General features: G+C 38.8%; 1 protein-coding gene across 4 annotated transcripts in view; it reads right to left on the minus strand.

Moving 5' to 3' along the window:
- SIK2 (salt inducible kinase 2) overlaps positions 1 to 16576 on the minus strand; it is a 132515-nt gene that overhangs the window by 25486 nt on the left and 90453 nt on the right. For all 4 annotated transcript variants that reach the window (XM_007172995.3, XM_057552246.1, XM_057552247.1 and 1 more), the window contains exons 5-7: positions 3709 to 3833; positions 3146 to 3269; positions 588 to 808 (exon numbers count right to left, since the gene is read on the minus strand). In XM_007172995.3, coding sequence (XP_007173057.3) covers positions 588 to 808; positions 3146 to 3269; positions 3709 to 3833 — 470 coding nt within the window. The remainder of the gene's footprint in view (positions 1 to 587; positions 809 to 3145; positions 3270 to 3708; positions 3834 to 16576) is intronic.

Below are 16576 nucleotides of genomic sequence, written 5' to 3' on the forward strand. Positions count from 1 at the left end.
TGTTGCGGGGATATTAAAAAATATGTATATCCTATGCACATGCCAGCTGTTAAAGGACAGAAACAAAGCTGCCAAGGAATTTCCCAGGTTCATGACCTTCTCAGTTCTATGACCCATAAAACTTCCAAATCAGGAATCCACCTGTTTTTGCCTTCTGAGTTTCTTCAGTTCACAACCTAAACCCGATGCCTACCCTTCTTGTTTCCTGCTCAGCCCTCAGCCTTGTTCCATATCTGCACATTTATGTTCCATATAAACTAGCTTATTACCTGTACAGAACTTCATGTTTCATCTTAGAAGAAACTTTCTACTTTGTATTTGCTAAGCTTCCATCTTTGTCTTTTCTCAATCCTATATAAACACTTCCTTTTGAATTTTTTTGGCAGTTGGGGCAAAGGGAGGAATTTTTATATTGATTAAAAGCAAACATAAATATAGTGTGATGAAATCTTCAGGGAACACTGAACAGCAGGCCTAGGTACTGGGATGGCTAAAAGACCAGGATGACAGGTATGAGCATGAAATTTCAAGTTACTAAGTACAACAGAGTCCTAAAATTTCTTTAGTCGAATCTCTGACCACTTTACCTCAATGGTTTTCTGTTGATCTATTCCAAGGCCGTGCATCAATCGCAGAACCTGTTCATTAAACTCCCCAATGGATGGCTCATTTTCTTGCCCTTGTGGATAGAGAACAGGTCTCTGTACAGGAACTTCTACGAGCATCCACTTATGCTCCTTGATTTGAGCTATGGTTAGCCGTTTGGACGGGTCTAGGACCAACATCCTTCGAATAAGGTGCTCACAATCTACAGAAAACACAATGTTACAAAAGTCACGTAAATCACCTTGCACTTTGGGGTATTTACTTGACTCATGTGACTTTGTACAATGGTGTTAATCTCTGTATCCTCCACAGTGCCCACTGGAAAGCAGAAGGTCAAATGAATAAATGAATACCTGAAGGCTACTCGTATTTGTCAAGTTCACATGATGAATGCTGGCACACAAAATTAACCATCACCGTGAATGAATACTTAAGGAAAAACAGGAGGGTGTAGGTCTATCCAATTCTGTACTTAATGCATCTTTTTACTGAATTTCTCAACTTACAATATCTAGACACAGACTCAGATTTCCACTAAAGAAAAAAACAAGCCTTCTTCCTAGAAAAAGCAAATAATAAACAGTTCCTTACAGTCACTTCCGAGGCTGATACACTAAGGCTATTAAGTGAGGCCAGAGTTCTCCAAGGGACTGTTGCTATTCTCCGTATCAGTGCAACTGAGAAAAATGTACATGAAACACTAGTCACTTCTGATGACACTAAGTAAACTGCACTGCTGCAACCCTGGGCACTAGCTTATTCTCTGAGCTGACATCATATTCTTTACTACCCCCACGTAAACTAGCCTTTTATCACTTGCTATGTTCTAGGCACCATGCTAAGAGCTTTACAGAGCTTAATTTAATTAATCCCCACAATACCCCTGTTAGAAACTATTGTTATTTCCATTTTATAGACTGAGGAAACTGAAGCACAGAGATATAACTTGCCAAGGCCAGACTGCCAGTAAGTGGTGGACTCAGGATGAAAACCAGGTGGTCTGGTTCCAAAATCTATCCTCTTAACTACTAGAACATTACTTCTGTTACCAGGAACAAGCAAGTTAAGGATGAAAACCAAAATCTAAACCAAGTAAATTTAACTGCTGCCCATGCAGCAAGCCAATACAAGAGTGGAAGGGATTATGACACTTCATCTTAATTCAATAGTTTCGCTAGTTGGTTTTAAATTTAATTAAAAAATTTAATTTTGTAACTTCCCACCAAAAGATGTGGGAAAATCCATTTCATACTTAGAGTGAAATGGTTGTGAATCTGTATCTACAAAATGCTTCTCTAAGTCTAAAATAAACCTGGTTGTTTAGTAGCGTATTGTTTAGCCTCCATGTGTTTGTATTTTTTAGTTTTTTTCCTGTAATTGATATCTAGTCTCCTAGCCTTGTGGTCGGAAAAGATGAGGTATCACCTCACACCGGTCAGAATGGCCATCATCAAAAAATCTACAAACAATAAATGCTAGAGAGGGTGTGGAGAAAAGGGAACCCTCCTGCACTGTTGGTGGGAATGTAAATTGATAGAGCCACTATGGAGAACAGTATGGAGGTTCCTTAAAAAACTAAAAATAGAACTACCATATCACCCAGCAATCCCACAACTAGGCATATACCCTGAGAAAACCGTAATTCAAAAAGATACATGTACCACAATTTTCACTGCAGCGCTATTTACCATAGCCAGGACATGGAAGTAACCTAAATGTCTGCTGACAGATGAATGGATAAAGAAGATGTGGTACATATATACAATGGAATATTACTCAGCCATAAAAAGGAACGAAATTGGGTCATTTGTAATGAGGTGTATAGACCTAGAGTCTGTTATACAGAGTTAAGTAAGTCAGAAAGAGAAAAACAAATACCGTACGCTAATACACATATATGGAATCTAAAAAAACAATACTGATGAACCTAGTGGCAGGGCAGGAATAAAGATGCAGCCCTACTAGAGAATGGAATTGAGGACACGGGCGGGGGGGGCGAGGGTAAACTGGGACGAAGTGAGAGAGTAGCACTGACACATCGACACTACCAAATGTAAAACGGATGGCTAGCGGGAAGCTGCTGCATAGCACAGGGAGATCAGCTGGATGTTTTGTGATGACCTAGAGCAGTGGGGTAGGGAGGGTGGGAGGGGGATGCAAGGTGGAGGAGATATGGGGATATATGTATGCATATAGCTGATTCACTTTGTTGTACAGCAGAAACTAACACAACATTGTAAAGCATTTATACTCCAATAAATATATATAAAAAATATAAATAAACCTGGGACATTTATAGACAAGGGTAAATGGGAAGACTTGCTGTTCTTAATCTGGGAAACTTTCTGTTTCCAGTTATGAGTAGGAAGGCTAGAATCTCTCTCACCTTCATGGAAGGGGTTACTTATTTCTACAGCTTTTAAAGTGACTCGGTCACTTTATTTGGCACCCAAACTTAGAAAAAGAGAAGGCTTTGTTTAGGCACTCATTTGCAGAACAAATTCTGTAAAGCATAATTTTAAGATAAACAGGTTGTTACCTTCTGACATGAAATACGGAATCCGGAATCTTCCTTCTAACACTCTCTGCCTCAAAATTGGAAGAGTCGGTCCATCAAAAGGTAGAGCTCCACAGACAAGGACGTAAAGAACAACTCCCATGCTCTAGGGAAGAAAACAATGCAGTCTCTTTTCTACTGAGAACTTCAAACACTCTTTGTTTTCCTAAATATCCTCAGGGCTCTTAAAATCATATGGACTGAAAAATTCCTGTTTGAATTTACTATTTTCTCAGAATTAAAAAAAAAAAAATCTGAAATGCTGACCAGTGCAATAAAGCATCCTATAATAAATACCAAAAGAATTAAATTAAATCATTTTGATTACTAAACTTTAAATCATTGCTGATACTAGGATGATAACATCTTTCCCTAGAAATTCTTTCCTAGAATCTAATTCAAGATGCTCTGACTAATTATAGTCCAGTGGACAGGGAAAGTATGAACTATTGACTATGTGTTAGGTACTGAGAGATTCCGAGATGGGCCAGAGTACTAAGTATTATCATTATAGATGCATTTAACACAGCAAAGCAAAGAAATACCCAAATATCCAGCTGTGGTCCTTCATACTGCTGCCCTTCAAAGACTTCTGGGGCTGCATAAGGGGGGCTGCCACACCATGTTGCCAGCAGTTCACCACTTTTAAAGAAATTTCCAAAACCGAAATCTATTGGGATGGAAATAAATGTTACTTTCATCTATGCTCTCAAACTATACTGAATTTCTCATTAATAATTTTATAATATGCTATATTAACAATATCACTACTATTCACTCTGTGGGAATGCGACGGCATGTATCTTATGACATTTCCTTAGCACTTAGCACAATGAATAGCAAATATTAAGTATTCAGTAAATATTTGTTGAATGAATGTGTTAATGAATTAAGTTTTCTTCTCAAAGAGAATGAGCGAGAGGCTGGAAAAAGACTTTATCTCTTGTATTTTTAAGGCTGAAAGAAAAATCCACTGATATGGACAATCAACTTGAATTTGATAATCTTAGAATTTCAATTACTCCATGATTAAGAGCTCTTGAGCTTATATGGTTTATAAAAAAAGAAACAAATGAGTAAAACTCTAAGATATTTACCTAAACACAACCAAGGGACTGGCTGCTCTCACAGCCCCAGGCTAGCAAGATAAATAACCTTTTAAGGCAACTGAGGACAGAGTTTCCTAAGTAACAACTCTCTAAGTGTTGGCCCGCACATCCTGAATTAGGCAGATACTCATCTGAATAGCTCATTAACATGCAATGGCCATGTGGCCCAGCCACAGGCCACCTATCACCAATGTCACTTGTTTACTCATTTATGGAATGCGGTGGCATTATACTTCAAAATAGTTAATGGCCTTCCCCTTATGATATTAGTCACACTGAATCTGCAGCTTTGATAAACAGCATGCCCTCTGGAAACACTGTACTCAGATGCCTTCAATATGCATGAAAGTTACGGCATAAGACAAATGCAGTGAGATTTGGTATAAACGCAAGCTTGTGCTCTTTTGCTAAGCCTTCACACAGTCGCATGGTCTTAGTGAAGGAACAAATTCCTGTTGTTTTGCAAGTTAGAGCCAAAATGTCTCATGCTGCAACAGACTCCTGGCTGAAGGCTACACCTCAGTGACGGGAACTGGCTCTACTCTGGCTGGTGTACGCCCTGCACGGAGAGTGAGCTTTCGGTGGTGCCCCAAGGGGACTGGAACAAGTCTCCAGCGCCAGACTGACTGGCTGTGTGACGTGCGTTCAGTCCTTGTGAGCCTCAGTCTCCCCAGTTGTCACACTGAAACATCGTAGTCAGCAGGCTGTTTCAGGGATCCAATGAGTTAACAGAAACTCACACTCCACTCACACCCTGAGACTATGGTGCACTTCTGTACCTTAGGGGAGGCATTCTCTTAGCTCCCTGACATAAGCGGTAGTAACAGAAACAGTCATGATCCCCAACACCACAGCCTCATGGCAGAGTACGATCTATGAAGCTAGGGAGACCTACAGCTGATTTCCAGTTTTGCCACCTTCTAGCCTCAAGGCCCCTACGTAAATTATTTAATTTTCCTGAACCTTATTTTCTGTATCTATAAGTGTGCGGATAATCCACCTACCCAGATAGGATGCCGTGAGGATTAAATGAGACTAAGAATGTAAAATGCCTGGAGCACAGTAGATGTGAAGTGTCAGCTCCCAAAGCCATCATTACCAATTACTGCCTTTCAGAGAAAAGGGTCCTGAGAAAATACACAGGAAGGGTAAAGAAAGTGTGGAGAAGCTTAAGCGTTCACAAGAGAAAAGATGGTGCATGTGGGGAAAGAGATGGTGCATCTAAACCTGGCGGAACACAGCTGTGGCCTGTCCTTGGCATCCAGGAGTACGAGGTGATGAGAACACCTCCCTCCACAACGTAACTGCAGTTCAGGCCTACGCTCGGCTTTCCAAAATGACTGTCAGAGAGGTCTTATCTTCTCAATTCCACCTCTAGGACTAACCACTCACATCACATCACAACCCATGTGTCCATATTGATAGGTGTTTCTAATTTTCTAGAAAAACTATACTCTCAAACGATCCAAGGACTAGATGTTCAAATAACATTTAAAGAGGAAAATGTTACTTTCACTCACACAGAAAAGCCCAAGAAGCTCTGGGAAGTGTGTTTGGAGATCATGAAATAGGTCCAATAATTGCTGTACTTTAAACCATAATCACAGGATGAGTTTTAGCACATATAAGTTGAGAATACTCTCTAAATAGCATTGGAATGTTTTAACGTTTCAGAGAATCATTCCAGAACTCCTTCATTCTGAACCTCCCCCGACTCCTGTAGAACGAACTCAAAGAGTGACTGGGACAGAGGTCTGTCAGGAAGGCGGCCTGGACTCTTTACTCCCCTAGGCTCTCTCACTGGACACTCCATAGGCAGGAAGAGAGCAAAAACTAGGAAAGAACCATGGTGACTGTAGTAGCCTAGTCTCAACCTTGGCTGTACACATCTGGGACAAAGAAAGCGTCCTGTTAACTTAGAAGAAAAAGGGTACTAAACAGACGTTACTTCTATTTCCTGTAGGTAACTGAAGAAAACAGGAACTTGAGTCTGTAGGAACATTAAAAGAAGCACCGAAAGAAAATCAGGTTCATTAAAATTATTATAATAGCATTTATGTAGATGTCTTCTATAACCCTGTCAAAGCACTTAAATATTTTATTTGTAATCATCTGATGTATGGGTTAAGGAAAGCTTTGGAGTCAGGCAAATCTTGGGTTTTCCACTTAGCTGTGTGATCTCAGGCAAATTACTTAATTTCTCAGCCTTGGTTTCCTCATTTGCAAAATGGGGACATTGTCTACACTTCACAAAGTTATTATGAGTAACATATACTCACATAAGTGAGTATATGTAGATAAGTACACTTACCTCATAAGTAGATAACATAATAATGCTTTAGGCTTGCTATTGAAACTAAGCAGGTGCTCAATAAACAGTAGCCACTGAGTAAGCTACTCAACAGAAGAGAAGAATAACAATTCTTCTTCTTGTTTTACTTATCTGTCTTCTCTATCAGACTAAACTCCTTGAGAGTAGAGAAGGGGGGAAATGATATATGTCTGTACCCCTAGAACTTAGTACGCTGTCAGCACACAGCAGCTGTTCAATAAAGGTTTGCTGAATGAATATGTTGTCCTTGTCTCTTTTAAAAGTGTCAGAAGCTGATCTAAGCTCTCCTAAGATAATTTCTTCTTAGTAACCCCATGAGGTATCCTTATTTTAGGAGAGAGTGAGGGTAGAAAGTTAAGTACCTTGCTAGAGCTTACACTAAATTGCAGACTTACCAAGTCTGACTACAGAGCTCTCACTATTAACCACCTTAATGTCTTTCTCTGGTACAGTGATATGTAGCTATTTTTGAGCAGGTTAATAATTGTCAGGTTTAAGAAGTGGCAATGGGAAAACACTTAAAAATAAAAGCCTTTTTATCTCTTCACAGGAATCTGTACAATTTGCTTCATTCACAGTCTGCAGCTTTCTGCCTAAAAGCATATAGTGAAATGAGGGGCGAGCAAGAGTGATGAAATACGAAAACGGCAGAGCTATGCAGGATTTTTTTCTTTTCTTTAATGTTTTTCTAAAAATTTATTTATTATTTATTTGGCTGCTCCAGGTCTTAGTTGCCACGTGTGGGATCTTTAGTTGTGGCATGCGAACTCTTAGTTGCAGCATGTGGGATCTTTAGTTGTGGCATGCGAACTCTTAGTTGCAGCATGTGGGATCTAGTTCCCTGACCAGGGATCAAACCCGGGCCCCCTGCATTGGGAGTGTGGAGTCTTAGCCACTGGACTACCAGGGAAGTCCCAGGATTTCTTTCTTATCACTATTTATTCATGTGGAATGGGTATTTATTGTTTCATCACACCAACCAAATTCATTGCTTCCTTCATTAAACATTTGAATGCATACATGTGTCAACCACTGTGCAAACACAGAAGATAGTCTCATAACAACAGAGAATAATCAAAGACCCCACATTAACACCTGACTTTTGAAAAGTATTATGAAAACAGTCACATGGGCATTCCTCTCTATGCTAGACCCAGACCCAGCCTGGCTTTGCTGGAAAGGAAAGTTTAATGTCTAGTTTAATGTCTTCTCTAATGTTCTGATCTACAAGTTAATACCTCAAATGATGGCTGCTGTGTCCCTCAGACACTTTTTTGCTTCCTGTTTCTCTGTCATAGAATGTATGCCATGCTATGTTGGATTCACTTTGATAGTTTTAACTTTTAATTTCCAAATAGTTTTACAGAAGAGTTGCAACAATAAAGTGAGGAGAATTCCCTATGCCCTTCATCCAACTTCCTCCCCTAATGTTAACATTTTACATAACTATATTAGTAAAATTATCAAAACTAAGAAAGTAACACTGGGCTTCTTTGGTGGCGCAGTGGTTAAGAATCTGCCTGCCAATGCAGGGGACACGGGTTCAAGCTCTGGTCCGGGAAGATCCCACATGCCTCGGAGCAACTAAGCCCGTGCGCCACAACTACTGAGCCTGCGCTCTAGAGCCCATAAGCCAAGCTACTGAGCCTGCGCACCACAACTACTGAAGCCTGCACGCAACTAGAGCCTGTGCTCTGCAACAAGAGAAGCCACCGCAATGAGAAGCCCGTGCACCGCAACGAAGAGTAGCCCCCGCTCGCCGCAACTAAAGAAAGCCCACGCGCAGCAACGAAGACCCAACACAGTCAAAAAAAAAAAAAAATTAATTAATTAAAAAAAAAAGTAACACTGATTCAGTACTATTAATTAAACCATGGACTTCATTAACATTTCGCCAGTGTTCTCTCTAACGTCCTCTCTCAGTGCAGGGTTCCACAATGCACTTAGTTGTCATGACTCCTTAGTCTTCTCTAATTTCTAACAGTTCCTCACTCTTTCCTTGTCTTTCTTGACCATGACCAGTGCTGGTCAGGTATTTTGTAGACTGTCCTCAGTTTGGGTTTGCTGGATGTTTTCTCATGATTAGATTAAAATGATTGCTTTTTGGGAAGAACATCACAGAGGTGAAGTGCTCTTCTCAGGGCATCACATGAGGGGGTGCAGGTATTATGGCTTAATTATTGGTGGAGTTAACCTTGATCTATGGATTAAGGTGGTATCTTCTGGGTTACCCCATTATAAAGTTACCATTTTTCCCCTTGAGATTAATAAATATTTTAAAGATACATTGAGTCTACATATACCCTGTTTCTCCTTAAACTTTCACCCATTAATTTAGCATTCATTGGCAGATCTTGATTGCAGCAATGATTACTGTGGTGTTCTAACGGTGAGCTTTCATTTCCCTCATTCCTTCTACAGTTATTAATTACAACTCTTCAAGAGTTGTCCCTTCTTCCCGTCTTATTTATTTATTCATTGAACTATTTGTTTATTTTTTACAATACTGTCATATTATATTCATCATAAGTATTTATTTTATTCTTTGGGTTATAATTCAATACTATTGTTATTTATTTTGATGCTTAAATAGTTCCAGCTTTGGCCACTAGGAGCTAATTCAGGTTGGCTCTTGTATCCTTTCAACATGCCCCCATCCTTTTAAAATTTCATTTTATTTTAAGTATTTCCTTATCTCTTGGTACCAGAAGATGTTCCAGGCTCACCTTGTACTTTCCTGCCCCATCCCAGGAATCAACTGCTTTTCCAAGGAGCCCTGATTCCTTTTACAGAGGAATGGTATTTAGAAACCAAGACTAAGACCTAGATGTACTCACTGCAGCTGGGCTGTCACTGAGTCTAGGTCCTGTCATCAAACAGAGGAAATATACGTATGAATGCTTATCAGTGTATACACACACACACACACACACACACACACACAGACACTGCTGTATTTGTTTTTGTGCCTGTCTATATGTATATGTATTAAGAAAAAACAATAACCCATGAATTCATACTGATACTTCTCACTCCAATTCAGGGTTCAGACTAGCATTATTTTGATACTATTTTTATTCATGCATGATTGACTAAACAACTCTGACAAAATTTTGAAGGTATAAAGAAGTTTTTTTCCTCTGCCGTAATCTGTCATTTGTATGGGAGTAATTGGTGGGAGTAATTGCTTGAACTCTCACTCATAATATACCTTGAATTTGTCAGATCAATCAAGATTTTCAACATTTCTTGAGCACAGTAGGGAAAAGACAAATCTTTCTCAAAGAACCTCTTAGCTTCACAATTTTAAGGTATGAAATCATAAGAAGTTTTTGAAACAAAATGACAACTAGTCCTTCAACATGGTGTATGAGTTATAATCAAATCCAAAAACCATTTATGTCTTGCCTACTTTGGACTAGGCATTACACACTTGGTATTTTTGTATACATTATCTCATTTAATCATGATGACAGCCCTGTGAGGTATGAATGTCCTTACCTTACAAAGGGGGAAACTGAAGCTGAAAGTAGTTAACAGAATTGCCCAAATATCTACAGCTGCAAGTGGCTTAGCCAGTATTCAAATACAGGGCCTTTGAACTCCAAGCCAGGTGTTCTTTTTTTTTTTTTACTATACCACAGATGTTCTAAGAACATCACTAGCCAGAGAAGTCGTTTTTAGTTTTTTTGTTGTAAGGCCTCATAGTCAGAGAAGTTTAATCCAACTTAAAATTGGAGATAAGGCTGTTATAAGCCCAGGAAAAATCCTTTACATTATATAGAGATGAGAGATTTTCTAATTTATCCCTCTGCTAGCAGAAGTTGACAAGTGAAGGCTTTCTCATCTCTACAATATTGAATGCTATGTTAAAAGCATCCTTAATAAGTGAATGGGAATAATTAAGATGTTTGTAAAGTAAATGTCAAATATACACCTACATTCATTTCAGAAATTATTGATTTTAAGAATGTGTTAAAATAGACACATCTTGTCCTTTTCATGTGGAGATGATTTATGTTCCTATCCCTACAACGCTAAGGCATGTACTACAAGGTTTTACTTTAACGTTAGTTTTGAGATTTCCTGATATATCCCTATTTTCTCACCTGGTTTCTGTGTGGCCTAAAAGGTTGATAGAAGAGAGTGTTTGGGGTAGAGTCTCTAAACACAGAACAGGTTAATTAGTGTTGACTGACTCTCATGGAAATCAACTTGGCCTTAAAAGCTGAGTCTTCTAATTACCTCTTATCTAACTAGTAACAGACCACGGATATATTTGAAAACAGTATTAGAACTGTTATTATTGTTTTCTGCTTTATATTTTGAAAGTGACTGACCTGAATCTTCCTGATAACAAAAATCAATTATTATTACTGTCGTCACTAAATTACATAAATTATCAGTGCCCAAACGTCATTAGCAAAGGGCTAACGTTTTAGGAATAACAGGGCCTTACACAGAGTAAATAAGCTGATTACTGTCTGATGGGAACAAAGCACGTTAGTGAATACTGTCGGAGTGAAATAGATCAAACATTAGCATGCATACACATCACCTGGGGAACCCGCTAAAATGCAGATTCTGATTCAGTAGGCCTAGGGGTGGGCTTGAGAGTCTGCATTTCTAACAGACATCCAAAGTGATGCTCATGCTGGTCCCCAGACCACTCTTCCAGTAGCCGGGAAATAAAGAATGAAACAGAGGTTGTGAAAAAGATATAAATGTTAAACAGTTTGTCGCTGTTTACTGCTGCAAAATAATTATAATTACTAAATACTTTCAAGATTTAATATTTAAATAACAAAGACTAAATAGAAGTCGTTAGGTAAACAATTAAGTCATTATTTTAAAAAGGAAAAAAGCAAACAAAACATTGAAAACCCATCTTCAAGCTAATAGAAAGTAAATGATTTCTAGGAATCAACACAACCAAGGCAATTTTTAATCTCCAGCAGTGTGCTATAATGTCTAATTTATAATTTTAAAAATCCTCCTACAGAGAAGCAGATGGTTTTAGGGTTAAATTTATCCTTGTTTCTAAAATTACCAGTAGAATTCAGATATCCAGTCTTGCTGAAGAGTTACACATCTTTTGTAGTTATTATAATAGGAACGAAGAAGACAATTATGAGGAAATGAAAGCGGACAAATGAAAGGTAGTAGAGTGTGGAGACGGAGCTGACCCACTGCACGAACTGAATACCGATCAGCCAACGCTGACGTCACTGCATACCTTGTTGCCCACCAGCAAGAGGCCAGCTGCACAGTTTACTTTCAAACATCAGTCATTCCCTCCCTACCTGACAAGAGGACACAAGAACAATCATCACAGTTGAGATGAAATGTGATCCTGCTGACCACTGTGAGACATCTATTTGTCCAATGAGAGAGTTCAGTGAGCTAAGAAGCAAATAAACGCTCTTCCTCAGCCCAAAATGGAGTGGGGAGGAGGAGGGAGATGAAGAGAGGAAACACAAAACAGAAGAAAACAAAACCCTTTGAGCTGTCTTCCATATTCCAGGCTTCATGTGCGGCTAGTGCTAAGTAGGCTTGAAGGATAAAGACAAGGTCTCATTATGTCTGTTGATGCAAAAGCTCTTTGCACATTTTACATAATACTAGTGGCAGGAAGATAACAAATGGAAGACTTTTAATAAATATTTTACTAACAAAACCTGCTCCAGCCTCTCCCACCCTTTTTCGGTTCCAGGGCACAAAACTAGAATTATATATACAGAAACCCTGTCTCAAGGTCTTCTAATAAGCAGGAAGGTTGTTAGAAGCAATCATGAGAGATGATGGGCTACTCAGAGATCATAGTCAATTCAGAAGGGAAGCACTCCTCTTGGGCTAAAGACAAGTGACTTGTGATGCACAGGTCAGATTAATCAGGCTTATTTCACATTACTAATTACACTGAAGGTCCCGCTAAGAAAAAAAAATTAATTTATATCAAGCAGAGACAATTTAGAATATAAATGATAAACTTTCCTTGTACCTCTGAGATTTGTATTAATAAGGCTTTAAACCTTGGTAATTAAAAAAAAATACACGATGGGGGGGTTATATGGCTATCAAACTTTTCAGAATTTGTTTTCACATGGAATCAATTATACACTGAATACAAATAATAGCCACATTTTATGAGTGTTTACATGGTGCCAGGAACCTTAATTAACAATTTATTTGGGACTTCCCTGGTGGTCCAGTGGGTAAGACTCCGTGTTCCCAATGAGGGGGCCTGGGTTCGATCCCTGGTCGGGGAACTAGATCCCGCATGTATGCCACAACTAAGAGTTCACATGCCACAACTAAGGAGCCCTCATGTCGCAACTAAGAGTCTGCATGCCGCAACTGAGAAGTCCACATGCTGCAACTGAGAAGTCTGCATGCGGAAACTAAGACCCAGCGCAGCCAAAATAGATAAGTAAATAAATAAGTATATTAAAAAACAAAACAAAAAGCCCCCAATTTATTTAACGAAACCTTAACCAGCACTAACTATGTACCAGGCACTGTTCTAAGAACTTTGCAAATATTAACTAATAACCACTATGAGATATGAACTTCTGTCATTCCCTCTTAACTGATAAGGAAACTGAGGACAGAGAGGTTAGGTAATGTGTCCAAGGTCATGCAGCTAGTAAGTGCAGTGCCAGGGTTCAAATCCAGGTAGCTTGGCTCTAGAGCCCATAATCTTACCTATGACCTCTCTGTGTCTAAGATTATCACTAATCTCTACAATGTTCCTGAGAAATGGATTAATCTCTGTTTAATAGATTTGGAAACCTAGGCTCAGTGAGGTTAATTAATCAGCCCAAGGTCACACAGCTACTAATGGCACAGCCAGAATTTGTACCAGTACTGTCTGATATCAAACTCCACATTCTTTATGAGAAGCCTTGTTTGAATTGTGATATTTTCTGAAAACCTCCTCCGAGTAATTCATACATATTAATTCTTATCTAAGTATTCATTATAAACATTTCAGATGAGGAAAGTTGAAGAATAAAACTAAATGTCCTTCATCTATTTACTCTCAAGTTAATGCCTAAATAGTCATAGCCAAAATAGTGTGGAGGAAACAGTACTGCAATTATCAAAACCAATGAAAGGGACTTCCCTGGTGGTGCAGTGGTTAAGAATCCGCCTGCCAATGCAGGGGAAACGGGTTCGAGCCTTGGTCCGGGAAGATTCCACGTGCCGCACAGCAACTAAGTCTGTGTGCCACAACTACCAAAGCCCGCGCGCCTAGAGCCCATGCTCCGCAACAAGAGAAGCCACCACAATGAGAAGCCCGCGCACCACAATGAACAGTAGCCCCCCCTTCACGTCACCTAGAGAAAGCCCGCACGCAGCAACGAAGACCCAACGCAGCCAAAAATAAATAAATACATTTATATAAAAAAAAACAACTAATGAAAGCCAAAATTTCTTTGCATTCTGCCTCTTACTCTGAATATCCTAACACTCGTATTTTGCGACGGCTGTAGGTCTCATAACTGAGGCGATGAGCACACACAGATGTGGCTGAATTCATGGCCCACCAGTGTCTGAAGTTTTTACCTGCTGGAGGAGCATAAACGAGAAGCTGATTTCAAAGCCAAGTTTCTGTGTTTATTAAAATGAACCACGTCTGATACCTCTATTCCATTTTCTGTCTTATAAACGGAGACAAATGTTTTAATTTAAATCTAGTTTTGGTTTGCACTTCTCTTCAACTTCAACATACAAGATGGTTAAAACAGTTCATTTATTCAGCCCATTTAGCAATTCAAGATATCTTCATAAGCAGAATAAACAAAGATATAGTACAATTTGAGAGAATAATTTTGTATTTTATTCTGAGGTTTTGTAATTTTTCCATGGAGTCCCATCTTTCCTACACGTATTAGATTTCTTTAAAATTCAAGAAGAATCCTCAGAGATCAGAAGATGATATTTTTAAAGGGAAGCAGGGCCATAAAAAAGTTATAAAAATCTATGGATAAAAATATATACCCTGGAGAAGTTCTTTCACAGCATTGGAACACATCTAAACTTCTGATGGCATGTGGAACCCTCTATGATCTGGCTCTGCCTACCTGATCTGGCTCTGCCTACCTGAGCAGGCTCTGTTCCTATCATTCCTCGCTGGCACTTACGCTCCAGTAGCTCTGGCCTGTAGTTTCCCTACACACCTTGAGTTCTCTGGCCTGCCTGCCTTTGCACGTGCTCATCCATTTGCCTGGAGCTGCCATCCCTACCTCACCCCCTCAGCGAACTCTCCTCCTTTCTCCTTCTCTCCCCCAATCCCACCACAAATGCCTCCTTCTTAATCAAGTCTTAGCTAATCATTTCCCTGATTCTTCCAGGCGAGTTAGTCTTCCTCCCAGCCTCATAGCCTGTATGACAGTTATCTTTTTATGTTATATTTACTTAAAGGTCTGGTTCTGGATTAACTCCTTGAGGTAAGGGCAGAGTTGAGTGTTTTTGTATTGCTGTTGTTTTTGTCTTGAAATATTTGAATCTCCAGGATTTAGCCCAGGAGCATAGTAGATGTTTAATAAACATTTGCTAAAATTTGGGGTAAATGGTGGTGAGGATGACAGAGAAAAAAATGTGGGCAACAAGAAATTTGAACGCTTAGCTATACTGCGTGTACATGTATGTGTGTGTGTGTGTATCCACTTGTGAGATATGGAATTAAGGACACTAAATGTATAAATATAGAATGATGGAACCCAAAATTCAGTTAGTGAGTACTCCTTGAGGAATAACTGACAAACAATGTTTGGAAAATACAACATGGTGTAGTGGAAGAAGCACAGAAACTGTGGTCAGAGAGATCTAGGCTTGAATTCCAGGTCTGCTACTTATTATCTGAGTTGCCTTAGGAAGTTATTTAATCTCTTTGTGTTTCAGTTTTTTCATCTGAAAACAAGAGTACCTGCAAATAATGAAGGCTCAATAAATGTTTCTGTGATACTAGCTTAACCAGAGAGAACAACTTTAGGTCTCTGAGATTTTACCTGTCTTCTAGATAAAAATTAGAAGGCCTTGAATTTCAGATATTCAAACATAAAAATAGCAAAAACAAACAAATAACTAGATTTCACATAATGACAGAAATACTGGGTTTATCCACCTATACTATAGGCCAGAATTACACAAGACATTATTACAGCCAGGCAAAACTTGGTTATAACCTTAATGGAATATTCTGCATATTTTGTTTGCAAGGTTTTTTGATGTTCTATTTTGACACTGTAATTCCTATAGCATATGACTCCCACCTCTAACCTTTCTTTCTCTGCCTGAAATGACTCCCAGAACTCCTTTAAGGTACTGTTTTTGTGAAAGTTTTGTTTTGGCGATAAAGGAATGTAAAGGTGAAGCAGGGGTTTCCCCTTCTTTCTACGGAGTAAAGAACTTCAAAAAAACAAGAGTCGTCTCTGAGAAGGACAATTTTAGGGCAGCTGATGCTCTCAAGGAGAAGTAAACAAAAAATTACAGTGAAGTGCATTACAGAAAGTTTGCAAAAAGGAGTGAAATGAATGAGACCAATGGAAGGGCCAAAAGAAGAAGGAAAACTGGGAGAAATGAACATACATTATAAACTACAGAAACACTAATACTGTATTTTTAAAACAAAAAAGATAAATCAGTACAAATCTTCAAATATAATGGGAATGTAGCAAATTAACTTAAAAAACACTCTTATTCAGGCAATTCCATTAGGAAAAAAAAAAAAAATCACAGACTACAGAATGAAAAATCCATTACTTCCCTGAAACAAATGTGACATTGGCGTTTAAAATTATTAAAATTAAAGTAAGTAAAAGTTAAAGTAAGTAAAAATTATTTGCCTTCCCTAAAATGCCCAAGTTGGAAATGAATGATAAATGGCATAGAAATAAAAATAAACCAGTTAAATGTACAAATCAGAGGCTTTTCACTTATATTTTATACCACAGTGCAGCAAACTAA

Source organism: Balaenoptera acutorostrata, chromosome 9 (assembly GCF_949987535.1).
Source record: "Balaenoptera acutorostrata chromosome 9, mBalAcu1.1, whole genome shotgun sequence".
Taxonomy (NCBI): Eukaryota; Metazoa; Chordata; class Mammalia; order Artiodactyla; family Balaenopteridae; genus Balaenoptera; species Balaenoptera acutorostrata.